Genomic DNA, 12,906 nt, shown 5'->3' with positions numbered 1-12,906 from the left:
GTTGTTTGGCTCAGGTCAGGACTAAATGGGGAAATGCTATGGCCTGTATTATACAGGAGGTCAGACTAGATCAGAAGTTCTCAAACTGTGGTCCGAGCTCCATTCAGGTGTTCCATGGATAGTTCCCTCTAAGGTGCATGCCTGGGCGGCCGCACACAACAGAATGAAGGGCCACCCACCTAAGTAGTGGAGCCACGCCGGTGGGGCTCCACTAATCAGGTGCCTGGACCCTGGAGAAGACGCACATGTAAGGTGACGTGGTGGCCTTGGGGGGAATAGAGGGTAGGTGGGAGGGGGCAGTGGGGTGGTGAAGAGGGGATGGGGGAATTTGGGATGTGAAGAGCTGTGGGATGTGCTGAAGCGACTTTCCCCAGCTCCAGGGCTGCGGCTGCCGGGGAGACAGATGGCCTTCTTTCCCAGCCCCAGCTCAGGGGCTGCTGCAGTGGGGGAGAGAGGGCACATCCATCGCATTAGAAAGGTAAGACTACTGATATTAAAATATGAGTTGTGTGCTTTTATTTGTAGAAGAAAAATGTTAATTATTAAGATTTTTTTTATATAGTGCTTTTATCCAAAGTGCTTTACAATAGTTAGCTAACGGTATTAACAACATTTCGAAAGATCATTAAGTGGTCCACTGAGACCCTCACCAATTTTCAAGTGGTCTGCAAAAAAAAAAAGTTTGAGAACCACTGGACTAGATAATCTATTGGTCCCTTGTTTTTTGTTTGTTTGTTTGTTTTTAAATCTATGCATTTATTTCTTTTCTTCTGGATCTTATAGCATGCGTTTCTGAGAGCTATGCTCCATCAGCTGTGTTTCACAAGGTGCACAGACAACATATGACTCCATTTTCATTTGAAGCCACACCACACTAAGCATGGAATAAATAATTTTGGATACGTTCCCTCTACCTCGGTCACCTCCATACCTGTAATGACCACCGTTGCAAAGTGTCCCCTGTGCAGTTTCACAAGGTAAATCTATGCTGCAACTCTGAGCAAGTGTCCCGATCCAAGTAGACAGATTTGTGCTGTAAAAACAGCAGTGTGGATGTTATGGCACCAGCTGAGGATTGGACGGGCTTGAGAGCCTGAGATGCCGCTCCAGCCGTAATGTCCACATTGCTATTTTTAGCACATTGGCTTGAACCGAGCTAGCACAAGTCTGTCTACTCAGGCTGGAAAGCATATTCCCAGCTGCAGTGTAGACACACACACACATGCTCCTTCTGAAGGCTACAGATTTGATCCTGTTCCCACTGAAACCAATGGGAGCAGGCTTGAGCTCTGCATCAAGTTTCTCATTACCAGATAGTGTCATGCTGAGGGCAATGTGGAGCCACATCACCCGCGGTGGGGTGGAGGGCAGGTTTGGTGAGGGATTGTACCATCTTATTGGATGGTGCAGCCTGTTTCCCTTTGTCCACCCGGCCAGCTGCTATGTGGTGGTTGGGGGGAAAAGCATGGACCCTGTTAAACTTGTTAGACTTGTGCCTCCTTTAGATGTAGGAGATACTGCTGGGGGTCTGGCCCTTGCACAGGGGTGGTGGCAGGGGGCATAAAAGTAAAGTAAAGCTCCTTGCACCCTCTCCATGCACCACACAGGGATCTGACATAATCTTACCTACAATAGGGACCCTGTGATTAACCAAACAGAAAAAAAAGACTAAATTTACACAATATACTCCCAATGAATAATTCTACCAGCTCAAGTTATGATTTGCTCTACCCTGCAGCCTTATTGCCTTCTATTTTGCGATGCTGAATTGCATGAGTGTCTAATCAGCCCCCAAAATTAATTTGTACAGATCAATTTGAATGTGTTAGCTGCTTTCCTTTACATTTCATCATCACATTTAACCACTTTTGAAACAAAACCCTCTTTCAAGCCATTCAAGGTATGTAAAAGTGGACCTTGACTGCCCTTTCCAACATTACCTTGCCATTACCTGTCTGCAAATTATAGTTACCTCTTAAGAAACCATTTGTTTCCCATCTGGTAGCCAATTTTTAATCCATTTCAATAGCTCTCCCATGTACCAGTCTTTATACATCAAATCTTTGTGGATCAGTCTTTTGTGGGAATAGTATCAAAAGCTTTTCTGAAATGCAAGCAAAACGATTGCACATCCTTTGCTTCCCTTTTGTTTGCCAATTCAGTAATGTACTGAAAAATACTGAAACAAATTCATCAGACCTCTTAGTGTTGCACAGTCTTTCATCAATGTTTCCATTTTAAAATGAAGTCAACTTAGGTAACCCATGAAAACGGGTTGCATTTTTGATATTCCATGATATGTTACACCATTTTAGATGGGTAAGTATCTCATGGCATTACTGAAATACATAGCAGATCTATTTCTCTTCCTCTTTACACCTGGTATAAATCAGAAATAACTATCAAATTAATGGAAAATTTGTGATAGAGAAGAATCATGTCCAGTGCACTTAAAAGATACTTCCTGGTGAAAGAAGAACTGTAAATACTCTGCTCTATGCAGCCCTCAAGTTAAATTCTGTCCCTTGGATGTACATACACAACTTCTGATGAAATTGGTAGGAGGCAGAGCTACATGTTGAGAGCAAACTTTGACTTTTGTGTTATAAAGCTGAGAATACCATTGTATGGTAGAACATAAAAGGACCAAAATTCACTAAACACACTCCAAGTACTCTGTAAATAGACCAAAGTAGCTGGAGTGTACTGGTGAATCTGGTACATTATAAATAATTTATAGAACAATTGCATTAATCCAGTTTTACCCTGCAATAACTACACATTGTATGCCATACAGTGGAGTAATGCATTGCTGAATCAGGCCAACAGCGTTTACATAATACAACTAAACAGCCAGCTTCTAGAATATTGTAGCTCTCAGAAGGCATGGCTGAAAATAATTGTAATGATACCTTTTGAACATCTCTAAAGTCTGACCTAAACTGGGTATAATAATATTAATACACTTCACAATTTATGCTGCTTTCCATGTAAGCATCTTAAAACACTTTACAACTATTCATGAATTTAACCTTTAAATTAGGTAAGGATCAGACAGGATAATTAACAAGAAGAAAGTTGTATAAGAAATGCATGGCAGAGCTTGGATGAGAACTCAGACCGTCTCCCTCCCAGTTTTGTGCATTAACTACACACTAAGCTCCCTTCTGCTGGCATATCTATACAAACAGCATGCTGAAATAGCAGAAATCTATCTGCTGTTTCTAGAGAAAAAGAGGGGAAATAATTGCATATGCTTTCCAGTTTGTTAATTTTTGAAATGTGAGTGCTATATTACATGCAGCAAATTAAATGGAGAGGAGATAGACTCAGTGAAAGTAATGTCAGAAAGAGCATCTAGATACCTGGCATTCCAATAAGTGAGGAAAAAGGTGCTGGAGACAAGCATAGCACTCGAGACTGTGTAAATCTTTTTGGGTGGCCTTTCAAAAAATAACATAATAATCATTATTCCTTGGATTTTTCTGCTACTGACTGTAGATTTTATTTTATTTTAGTGTGCAGTGGATTGAAATAGTGTTTGATAAGAAATACGAGGATGCAATGTAATCATATGAGCCATTAAACCTGTCATTCTGAGATTCTAGCTGAGCAGATGTGGGAGGGTTTTGCTGGAGAATTAGCAGGAAGAAGTATAGAAAAAATAAAAATAAAAATATCCAAAGTGGTAGCATGGTAAGTGACTGAAATAAGAAGGAAGTGTTATAGAAAACAATTATTGCTATGATATTTTAGCAGTGAGAAAAGGGGACATATCATACTAATGAGAGAGTGAACAAATGCCTGGGGAGCAAGTAGAGCAGTGGCAGCTATAAATAGTCCTGATTGTTCTTCTGAAGAAAAAGACAAAAGGAAAACTATGTCTAAAGATGACAGGCTAACTGTGGGATGGCCAAGTTGCAGTCCACATGTAAACCCAGAGGGAGGTTACACCTTTATGAAGTGCACATTGATATCCATAATGCAGGAAGGCAGAATAGATTAGAGGGCTAGAAGAACAACTAGGAAGGATGACAGCCATCAAAGATGCGAAGAAAATCATAGCCTGGGGAATTCATAGGCTGTGCTACTAAACCCTGAAGATATGAAGTGAGAACACTGGGGGAGTGATTAAAGAACAGAATTCCTAGGCTGGAAGAGATGAATAGAGAAGCATAATTGAAAGGAAAGAAAGCATGAGATCATAACAGGAATCATAACAGGTTTAAAGTCAGAAACATCTATTCTTGTCTGAAGGATATTAGCAGAGAGTCCAGCGGAAAAAGTACAGGGAAGAAAATTGATTTATCTGCAGCCATGAGAAGAAACCCTTGGTGAACCATGAGGAACACCAAGAAGACAGGAAAGAACAAAGAAGAAAGTTATAAGTGGTAATCCTTTGGGACTCAGTGAGGAAAAGAATGAAGGAAGAGGATATGTACAGTAATCTACATAAAGCGGGCAGCCTTACTGGGCTACTGACCTAAATTCAGGGTCCTCATCTTTGCCCATGACCTGCACAGAGGAAAAATGAACAAGGTAATAAGGGTCATGAACAAGAGACTAAAGTAGATAATACCGCAGAGTGACATTCTCAGAGGCAGAATCCCTAAATGCACAAGGAACGCACTAGCTACTACCCCCAACCTAAGGAAGAGCAGCATATTGCTGCACGCATGTTCAGGCAGCTCCACCGTTTGATATACTGAGGGAATAATCCTGAGTCCTTTCCTATCCTCTTTGGAGTATTTCATGATCAAAGGGATACTAGGAGGGAACCGTCCCTGTACTCCAGGGATAGGGTGACCAAATAACAAGTGTGAAAAATTGGGACACCTTTTTTTTTTTTTTCCAGGGGAGGTGGAAGGAAAGGGAAATAGTTGCCTATATAAGACAAAGCCCCTAATATCGGGACGGTCCCGATAATATTGGGACATCTGGTCTCCCTATCCAGGGAGAACAAGGATTTTAACTATGTCTTCCTGCTGCCTCTTCCACCCTTTTCCTCCTTGTGCACTCAAGGAGCTGCTGGGCACATAGATGGCCTTCTTTGAAGAATGCAGACTGTTTGGTAATGACACTCTTCACTTGTGCAAATTGTGGAAAATCACGTGGGCTAAAACCTTGACAAGCTTTTTTGCAGGATAGGGAATGGAACATGAAATCTTGGTAAAATGTTAGAACTAAAAAAAATAAAAAGATGTACCCAATAGTTCAGGCAAAACTGTCAGAGGAAACTGCAGAACAGTTATTGGTTATTTTTAAGAATTCTTGGAAAAGAGATGAGAAACCTTATGGAGAAATTCTGTAGATTTTAATAGGGCTGAATGCCATAGGAATCCATAGAACACTAGAAACTTCTTCATTAAATTCTATCAGATGCTTAACAGAGCCTATAGAAAGGATATGATTTTCTATTAAATTGTAGAGGACTTTCTCATGAAGGACAATTATTCCAGAAACAGGGTAAAAAGATACTATGTGATATTATGGTTATGGCTGAGATGGCACTTTCAGCCTAGGTTCAATGGTTTGTAACTTTATTTGGGAAAAAAAAACATGGACCTTATTCTTCCCAGTGCTTAAAGGGGTCTGAAAAAAAAGGGGGTAAAGACAAATCTGGAAACGGCAGCTCTGGTAAGGCAATTATTAAAGTGCACCCCTCAGACATGGGGCTCAATTTTTATTTTATTTTTTTAAAATTCTATTTTATTTATTTATGTATTGGCTCTGTGACCCACTCCCTATTTTAAGCACTTTCACCTTGCATAATTTTTATGCTTGTGCTAAATGGGCATAAAATGCTACTGTTGTGGGTTGAGTTAAACCTCCTTTAAACTGATGGTTGTCACATCTGCCTTTCATTATGGATACATGTAAGAAACAATTAAGCTTCTTTATGGAACCAGACAGAAAAAACAATAGCAGCCTTCACCCAAAACATAGGTAACTGCAAGACATGTAAGAAAAGGGTTTTGCCTGGATATTGTTTGGTGCTGATGTCTGTGCCTGTCTCTGAGAGAGAAGCAGGAGAAACAGCATAGAAGCTGGGAGGGAAATAGAAGAAACCCAAGGACAAAGCCAGAACGAGAAGTGGGAACACTGCAGAAATGCCCGGAGAGAGCTTTTGGGCTAGGTATTAACCAGCCAGACGCTTGGAACTGTGCAAAAAGAAACTCTTCTGCTGTTTAATTCCTGCTCTGTTCAGGGAAACAAGATACTCTGTAGATTCTTAGTAAATAAGCACAACTTCATCAACATCAGATTCTCTTCCTAAATGAAACAAACCACAAATTTTGGCTAAGTACTTGGGTTAAAAAGGGGTAGCACTATTACCATGAATACGAATGCAAAATTCTGATTTGGCAGCATTTTACATCCACTTTGCACAGATATATATGACTTGACAAGTAAAGCATTGAAATGTCAGGCCCTATGCTTTCAGCTGAAAAATTGTATGCATTATTTCAGCCTGTTAGAAAATTCCCCTTGAATTTGGAGATTATGCTTATGACCCAATTTTGATTTATACTGTCTGGACCTAGAAAAAGTCCTGCTGGCAACTCACAAACAGAAAAAAGTCTACATTTGTGAAATAAAGTTGTTCACAGTTAATTGTTTGACTAGCTGTTATAACCGAGTTAAAACAGTAGTCCAAATTCTGCTCTTTACTCAGAATTTAGTCCTATTAACTTCAGTAGGACTACTTGTGTAAGTAAAAGGGGCAGGATTTGATCCACTACACTTGGAATACACAAATTTTGCTTTCTGTGATAACTAGCTCATCTTTTAGATATCCAGGTATATAGGTTTTATCCATCCACCTTCAACATTTGCACTGGATTGAGCCGAGCAGATGCATTAGTCTTTTTTTGCAGTGCAGTGGTCTCAAAGGTTGTTTACTTGGTGACATGAAGTACATACTGGCACCTACAGACCCAGAGAGTTCAAAACTTTGAACTGAATGTGAGGTCTAATGATTGCACATGAAGATACACGTCATGAATATCTCAGATGCATTTACACAAATGGGTCTTTTTTGTAATTGAGAATGGGATAATAAGAGCCAAAAGGTTGAAACTGAACATGGAATCATTCACAATAGGAAAATACTTTAAGGCATTGAATCACTTTCATTAAATGTATCCAAAAATAGTTTATATACAGCCCAGTGGGATGTCTTTTAGAGAAAGATTTTGAGGATGGGACTGATGGTCTGAGATGGCTTTTCCAATCCCAGCTCCTGCCATATGCCTCCCTTTCCAAATGATGCAGAACTTTCTGTCAGAATCATCTCCTTAGTTGAAGCTGCATGACATTTGCTGAGACTTATGGTACCAGAAAAGCTATAATTTATATATAGTCAATGTTATTTTTGTGTTCCATTTTAAAAACACTGAAGCTAGATAACCTTGTTGTGATCCCTTCATTATTCAGACTAGTTTTGTAGGATCCCAATTAGGGCTGTCAATTAATCGCAGTTAACTCACACGATTAACTAAAAAAAAATTAATCATGATTAAAAAATTATTCATGATTAATCACAATTTTAATCGCACTATTAAACAGTAGAATACCAATTGAAATTTATTAAATATGGTAAGTGTTTTTCTACATTTTCATAAATATTGTATTCTCTGTTGTAATTTAAATCAAAGTGTATATTACTCTTGATTACAAATAGTTGCACTGTAAAAATAATAAACAAAAGAAATTGTATTTTTCAATTCACCTCATACAAGTACTGTAGTGCAATCTCTTGGTCATGAAAGTGCAACTTACAAATGCAGATTTTTTTTTTGTTACATAACTGCACTCAAAAACAGAACAATGTAAAACTTCAGTGCATACAAGCCCACTTAGTCCTACTTCTTGTTCAGCCAACTGCTAAGACCAACAAGTTTGTTTACATTTACAGGAGATAATGCTGCCATTTTCTTATGTACAATGTCACCAGAAAGTGAGAACAGGCATTTAGTTGTATGGCACTTTTGTAGACAGCATTGCAAATATGCTAAACATTTGTATGCCCCTCCGTGCTTTGGCCGCCATTCCAGAGGACATGCTTCCATGCTGATGATGCTCATTAAAAAAAAAGTGTTAATTACATTTGTGACTGAACTCCTTGGGGGAGAATTGTATGTCGCCTGCTCTGTTTTACCCACATTCCCCATATGTTTCATGTTATAGCAGCCTCAGATGATGACCCAGGACATGATGTTCATTTTAAGAACACTTTCACTGCAGATTTGACAAAATACAAAGAAGGTACCAATGTGAGATTTCGAAAGATAGCTACAGAACTCCACCCAAGGTTTAAGAATCCAAAATCTGAGTGGGATGAAGTGTGGCGCATGCTTTCAAAAGTCTTAAAAGAGCAACATTCCAATGAGGAAATTACAGAACCCGAACCACCAAAAAAGAAAATCAACCTTCTGCTGGTGGCATCTGACTCAGATGACGAAAATAAACATGCATCAGTCCACACTGCTTTGAATTGTTATTGAGCAGAACGCATCATCAGCATGGATGCATGTCCCCTGGAATGGTGGTTCAAGCATGAAGGGACACATGAATCTTTAACGCATCTGGCACGTAAATACCTTGTGATGCCGGCTACAACAGTGCCATGACAATGCCTGTTGTCATTTTCAGGTGACATTATAAACAAGATTAGGGCAGCATTATCTTTTGCAAATGTAAACAAACCTGTTTTTTTGAGTGATTGGCTGAACAAGAAGTAGGACTGAGTGGACTTGTAGGCTCTAAAGCTTTACATTGTTTTATTTTTGAATGCAGTTATTTTTTGTACATAATTCTACATTTGTAAGTTCAACTTTCATGATAAAGAGATTGCTCTACAGTACTTGTATTAGGTGAATTGAAAAATACTATTTCTTTTGTTTTTATTTACAGTGCGAGTACTTGTAATCAAAAATAAATATAAAATAAGCTCTGTACACTTTGTATTCTGTGTTGTAATTGAAATCAATATATTTGAAAATGTAGAAAACATCCAAAATATTTAAATAAATGGTATTTTATCACTGTTTAACAGTGTGATCAATTCCATGATTAATCATGATTAATTTTTTAAATCGCTTGACAGCTCTAATCCCAATATAACCCTGTGCAGTGCCTTCCCAGATAATGCATTACCATTTTTTAAAATAAACTTTGCTCGGTTAATGTTGAAACTTTGAGATGATGGAAGGTTTAGACTACGTGGTAGATGCATCTAGTTAACAATGCAGTTAACAGGATGATGCTCCCACATAGTTCTGTAAAGTTCTCTGGGGGTTCTTATCTTCTAGTGTCCATGTCTTCTTCTGTTGATTGTAAATACTAATCAGGGTCAGTGAGGTCTCTCAAAACATTATATGATATACCTGTAAGTCATACTTTAGTAGCTACTAAAAAGTCAATATTTACCAACAGATTCCACACTCAAATTATTTTGTATTCTAAATGTAGCAGGAAACTGGTATCACATACACAATTGTATGCTAATCTGGCAAATAGTGAATTTTTAATATTGACCACGTTTTATCATAAAACATACCTTACATGATTCTTCTGTAAAATTTTTATCATCATATGGAGGACTGTTCTATAGTTTGAACAGGTTAGCTGACATGATGCTGACCACAACACTGCAGTCTTCATACACCAGGACAAATTGAATTCAGCATCATGTCAACTAATTGTGATTCTGAATGTTATTTGTACTGGCTTACATTTACCTCAGTCATGCTCAGCATGTAGCACAATGCGTAACGGTACTTTTATGTCCTTCCATGGGACTCTGCCTAACAACTGCTCAGCTCTTGCCCATGTACCAGCCACAAGTAAAAATGAGAATGGGAACTGGCAAAGCTCTTGTCTAAGAACCAGTATAGAGGGTGAAATGAAGTATAAAGAGAACAGGGAAGCCACTTCGGATTCCGACTACCACCAGCCACAAGCAAGCTGTGGGAGAACTGGAAGGGTAACAACAAAGTCCACCCCCCCCCCAAAAAAAAAAAAAAAAAAAACAATGCAAAGAGGTGAACAAAGGCAGAGAATGAACAGAAGCTTCTTCAGGACTGTGTCTGCTGTCAATGCATTAGGAGACAGGAGCAAGGAAGTATAGCTCCTCAGCCACAGAACACAGGAGAGAGAAGGCAGACTAGAGTTGCTTCAGTTTATAAAAAAAGAAAGGAAACACTCCACTGAAGTTTTTGTCAAAGGCTTCCCCAATCACCTTTTTCCTGCAGATTTCAGGGAGGGATACAATTCACATAGACCAAACCATGAATTATGTATCACATCTTTTCATTCAAATTCCAACAACATTTGAATTAATGTATTTAAGATTATAAATAGACAAAAGCTCCAACCATAAAATTTGTATCTGGATCTGGCTGCAGAGTCTGAACCCTGAACTCCGCACCAGATGCAGGGTTTTCTCTCAGGCCTATTTCTAATTCTAAACAAAGAAAAGTTCTAATATTACTTACCTTCCGAGTGAAAATCAGGACTTAACTGACTTTATAATGGTTGGGGAAATGGTTACTTTAAAGATCATGGTTAAAAGTATGTCCTTACACCAGAAATCACTACTTACCGACTACTGACATTTCAGGAACACTAGCAGTATAAATTTCTTCTGGAAACGTTGGTTCATTGTCATTGATGTCATGGATTTTTATGACAAACTCTGACTCGGGCTCCACTGGCCTCAGAGTTCTTCTGTTAATAGCCTGGGCACGAAGGGTGTAAAAGGCTTTCTCCTCCCTATCAATTCTTCGAGTGGCATGAATGTCACCTGTTTTCTCATCAATAATGAAAAGAGTACCAGCCCCATCTCCTGATAAAATGTACTTGAGAGATCCATCTCCCTTGTCCTGGTCAGAGTGAAGCTAAAGGAGAAAGAGAAAGAGAGAGAGAGAGAGAGAAATCTTTTACTTTAAAAAAGTTTTTTAAAGACATGAAGTCATTCTGCATACAAAAAAACAAGATGAGGACTGGAAAAACACTCATTTTCTATTTACATTTACTTGGCACATTGCAGTCATTGTGCTGTATTAAACCATTCACGTCTCCCTCACTTAACACAAAGAGTCATTTCACTTGACTGTTGTGGCAGATTTTAGTTTTCCAGCAACACCTGTTCTCGGCTGTGAAACATTTGTGCCACAAATCTTAAAGAAGAATTTTATGTTAATGTTGACCTTTTCTTTCCTTAAAGAGAGCCTATTAAAAATTCACAACCTGCTGTGTTAGTTGTAAATTCACTAAGCAGATAAAGGACATGGCAGGATACATGACAATTAAGGAAAACAGAACAACTGGCAGTGTGTCACACGATTTTTAAATTTTTTATTTCTTATTATTTATGTTTCCTTCTCCTAAACTGGAGTACATTTCAGTGTAACTCATTATCACTTTTATGCCCATCAAATAGTTTTATCGGGCTAAACCAAAAAGCATCAGATTCATTAAGCAATCAGTATTGATTTAAATCAGGTTATCAGATATCTTTCTTTACAAATGACTTCTAACACTGGAAGAGCCCTAATGCAAAATGTTTTGCTATTTTATACTGTACTGAAATGCAATTGGCTAAGCCAGAGTGTTACACTCAACACCACCTCCCCGCTTCCTGTTACACAATTCCCTGCTTTCTCATTGAGTCTGTTATGTCTGATTTGCAGAATTAAATAGTTCAATTTATTTTCACCCTGAAATGTATATTTTAAAATGTTTTTAAATTTTGCAGATGTGTCATATCTGATAAAGGCTCCAATATTATTTTTTTAAGCACCTCTAATCTGTTTCTGATTTTGCGGCCATGCTGTTGACCATGGAATTTTTTTTTTGGGGGGGGGGGAGGACAACCACCAACAACTCTTTAAGCCCATTTAGTGAGTTCAAACAACCATTGGCAAAATTTATGATCACTGTAAGCAGGCAGTTACGTGCCTCACTAACTTATTTGTGCATTTAATGACACTAAACATAATAGTTAACAACAATAACATTCATTTATAGGTGCAAACAGCTGGGCATCTAAGCACTATAAAATGTGTCCACACTTATTTGCACCATCAAATTTGTTGCAACATTTATTTATAGGCACAAAATTGTAGCCGCAAAATCAAAGTTCACCAAAAAAAAAAAAAAAAAAAAGAGGTCAGGCTGCAAGAATATTAGAATGATCCAAAAAGTTTCACACATGAACTAAAACTAGTGCAGTACTTTGGGCTTTTTCCTCATGTTTTAACTATAATTAGGGGAAACAGCATAGCAATATTAAAGTAGCATTGACTACTTATCAGAATACCATCTTCAATCGTACAAGCTAGGATAACAAAAAGATGTTCATGCTTAGGGAATAAACGGATCACACACTTAGATTAAGTATAAATATTCCCCCATGGTATCCAGTTATTACATTTGTTTTCCTGGTACACTATGTTGCTTTCATACTCTCCTCTAAAGCATCTATTTCAGGCCAATATCAGATGCAAAATTCTAGACTAGATGGACTACTGGTCTGCTCTGATGTAGCAATACCCAGGTGTCTCTGCAGAAACCAAATGAGTTCAATGGAACAGAGGGATGAAGTAAAAGTCAGAGGATTAATTCCTCTTGCTGTGGTAAATTTTCAGAAGCTGAATCTTTCCCAAACACTCATAATGAGCAGAGCCTGGAGAAGGGAAGGAACTCATGTAGGATCTAGGACCAAAGCCATTATCAGCTTAGAAACTGAGAAACTTAGAAAACTGATTAAAAGTTACTGAACTTTGATTAGAGTAATTTTCCCATTCTTTCTTGATTCACCAATAACTAACAGTAAGCATAAGCATGGAGCAAAGAATTTCAGATTAAATTTTGCTTGAGCTAAAAATTAAAATAAACAGT

At 38.3% G+C, this 12,906-nt stretch overlaps 1 protein-coding gene across 2 annotated transcripts in view; it reads right to left on the bottom strand.

The window, feature by feature from the left end:
* The window catches only part of LOC141982694 (cadherin-10), a 152,232-nt gene that overhangs the window by 47,931 nt on the left and 91,395 nt on the right, over window positions 1–12,906 (bottom strand). For both annotated transcript variants that reach the window (XM_074944991.1, XM_074944990.1), the window contains exon 3: window positions 10,607–10,901. In XM_074944991.1, coding sequence (XP_074801092.1) covers window positions 10,607–10,901 — 295 coding nt within the window. The remainder of the gene's footprint in view (window positions 1–10,606; window positions 10,902–12,906) is intronic.

Source organism: Natator depressus, chromosome 2 (genome assembly GCF_965152275.1).
Source record: "Natator depressus isolate rNatDep1 chromosome 2, rNatDep2.hap1, whole genome shotgun sequence".
NCBI lineage: Eukaryota > Metazoa > Chordata > Testudines > Cheloniidae > Natator > Natator depressus.
The sequence above is the reverse complement of the archived record's forward strand: the minus strand, read 5'-3'. Positions and strand labels throughout refer to the sequence as shown.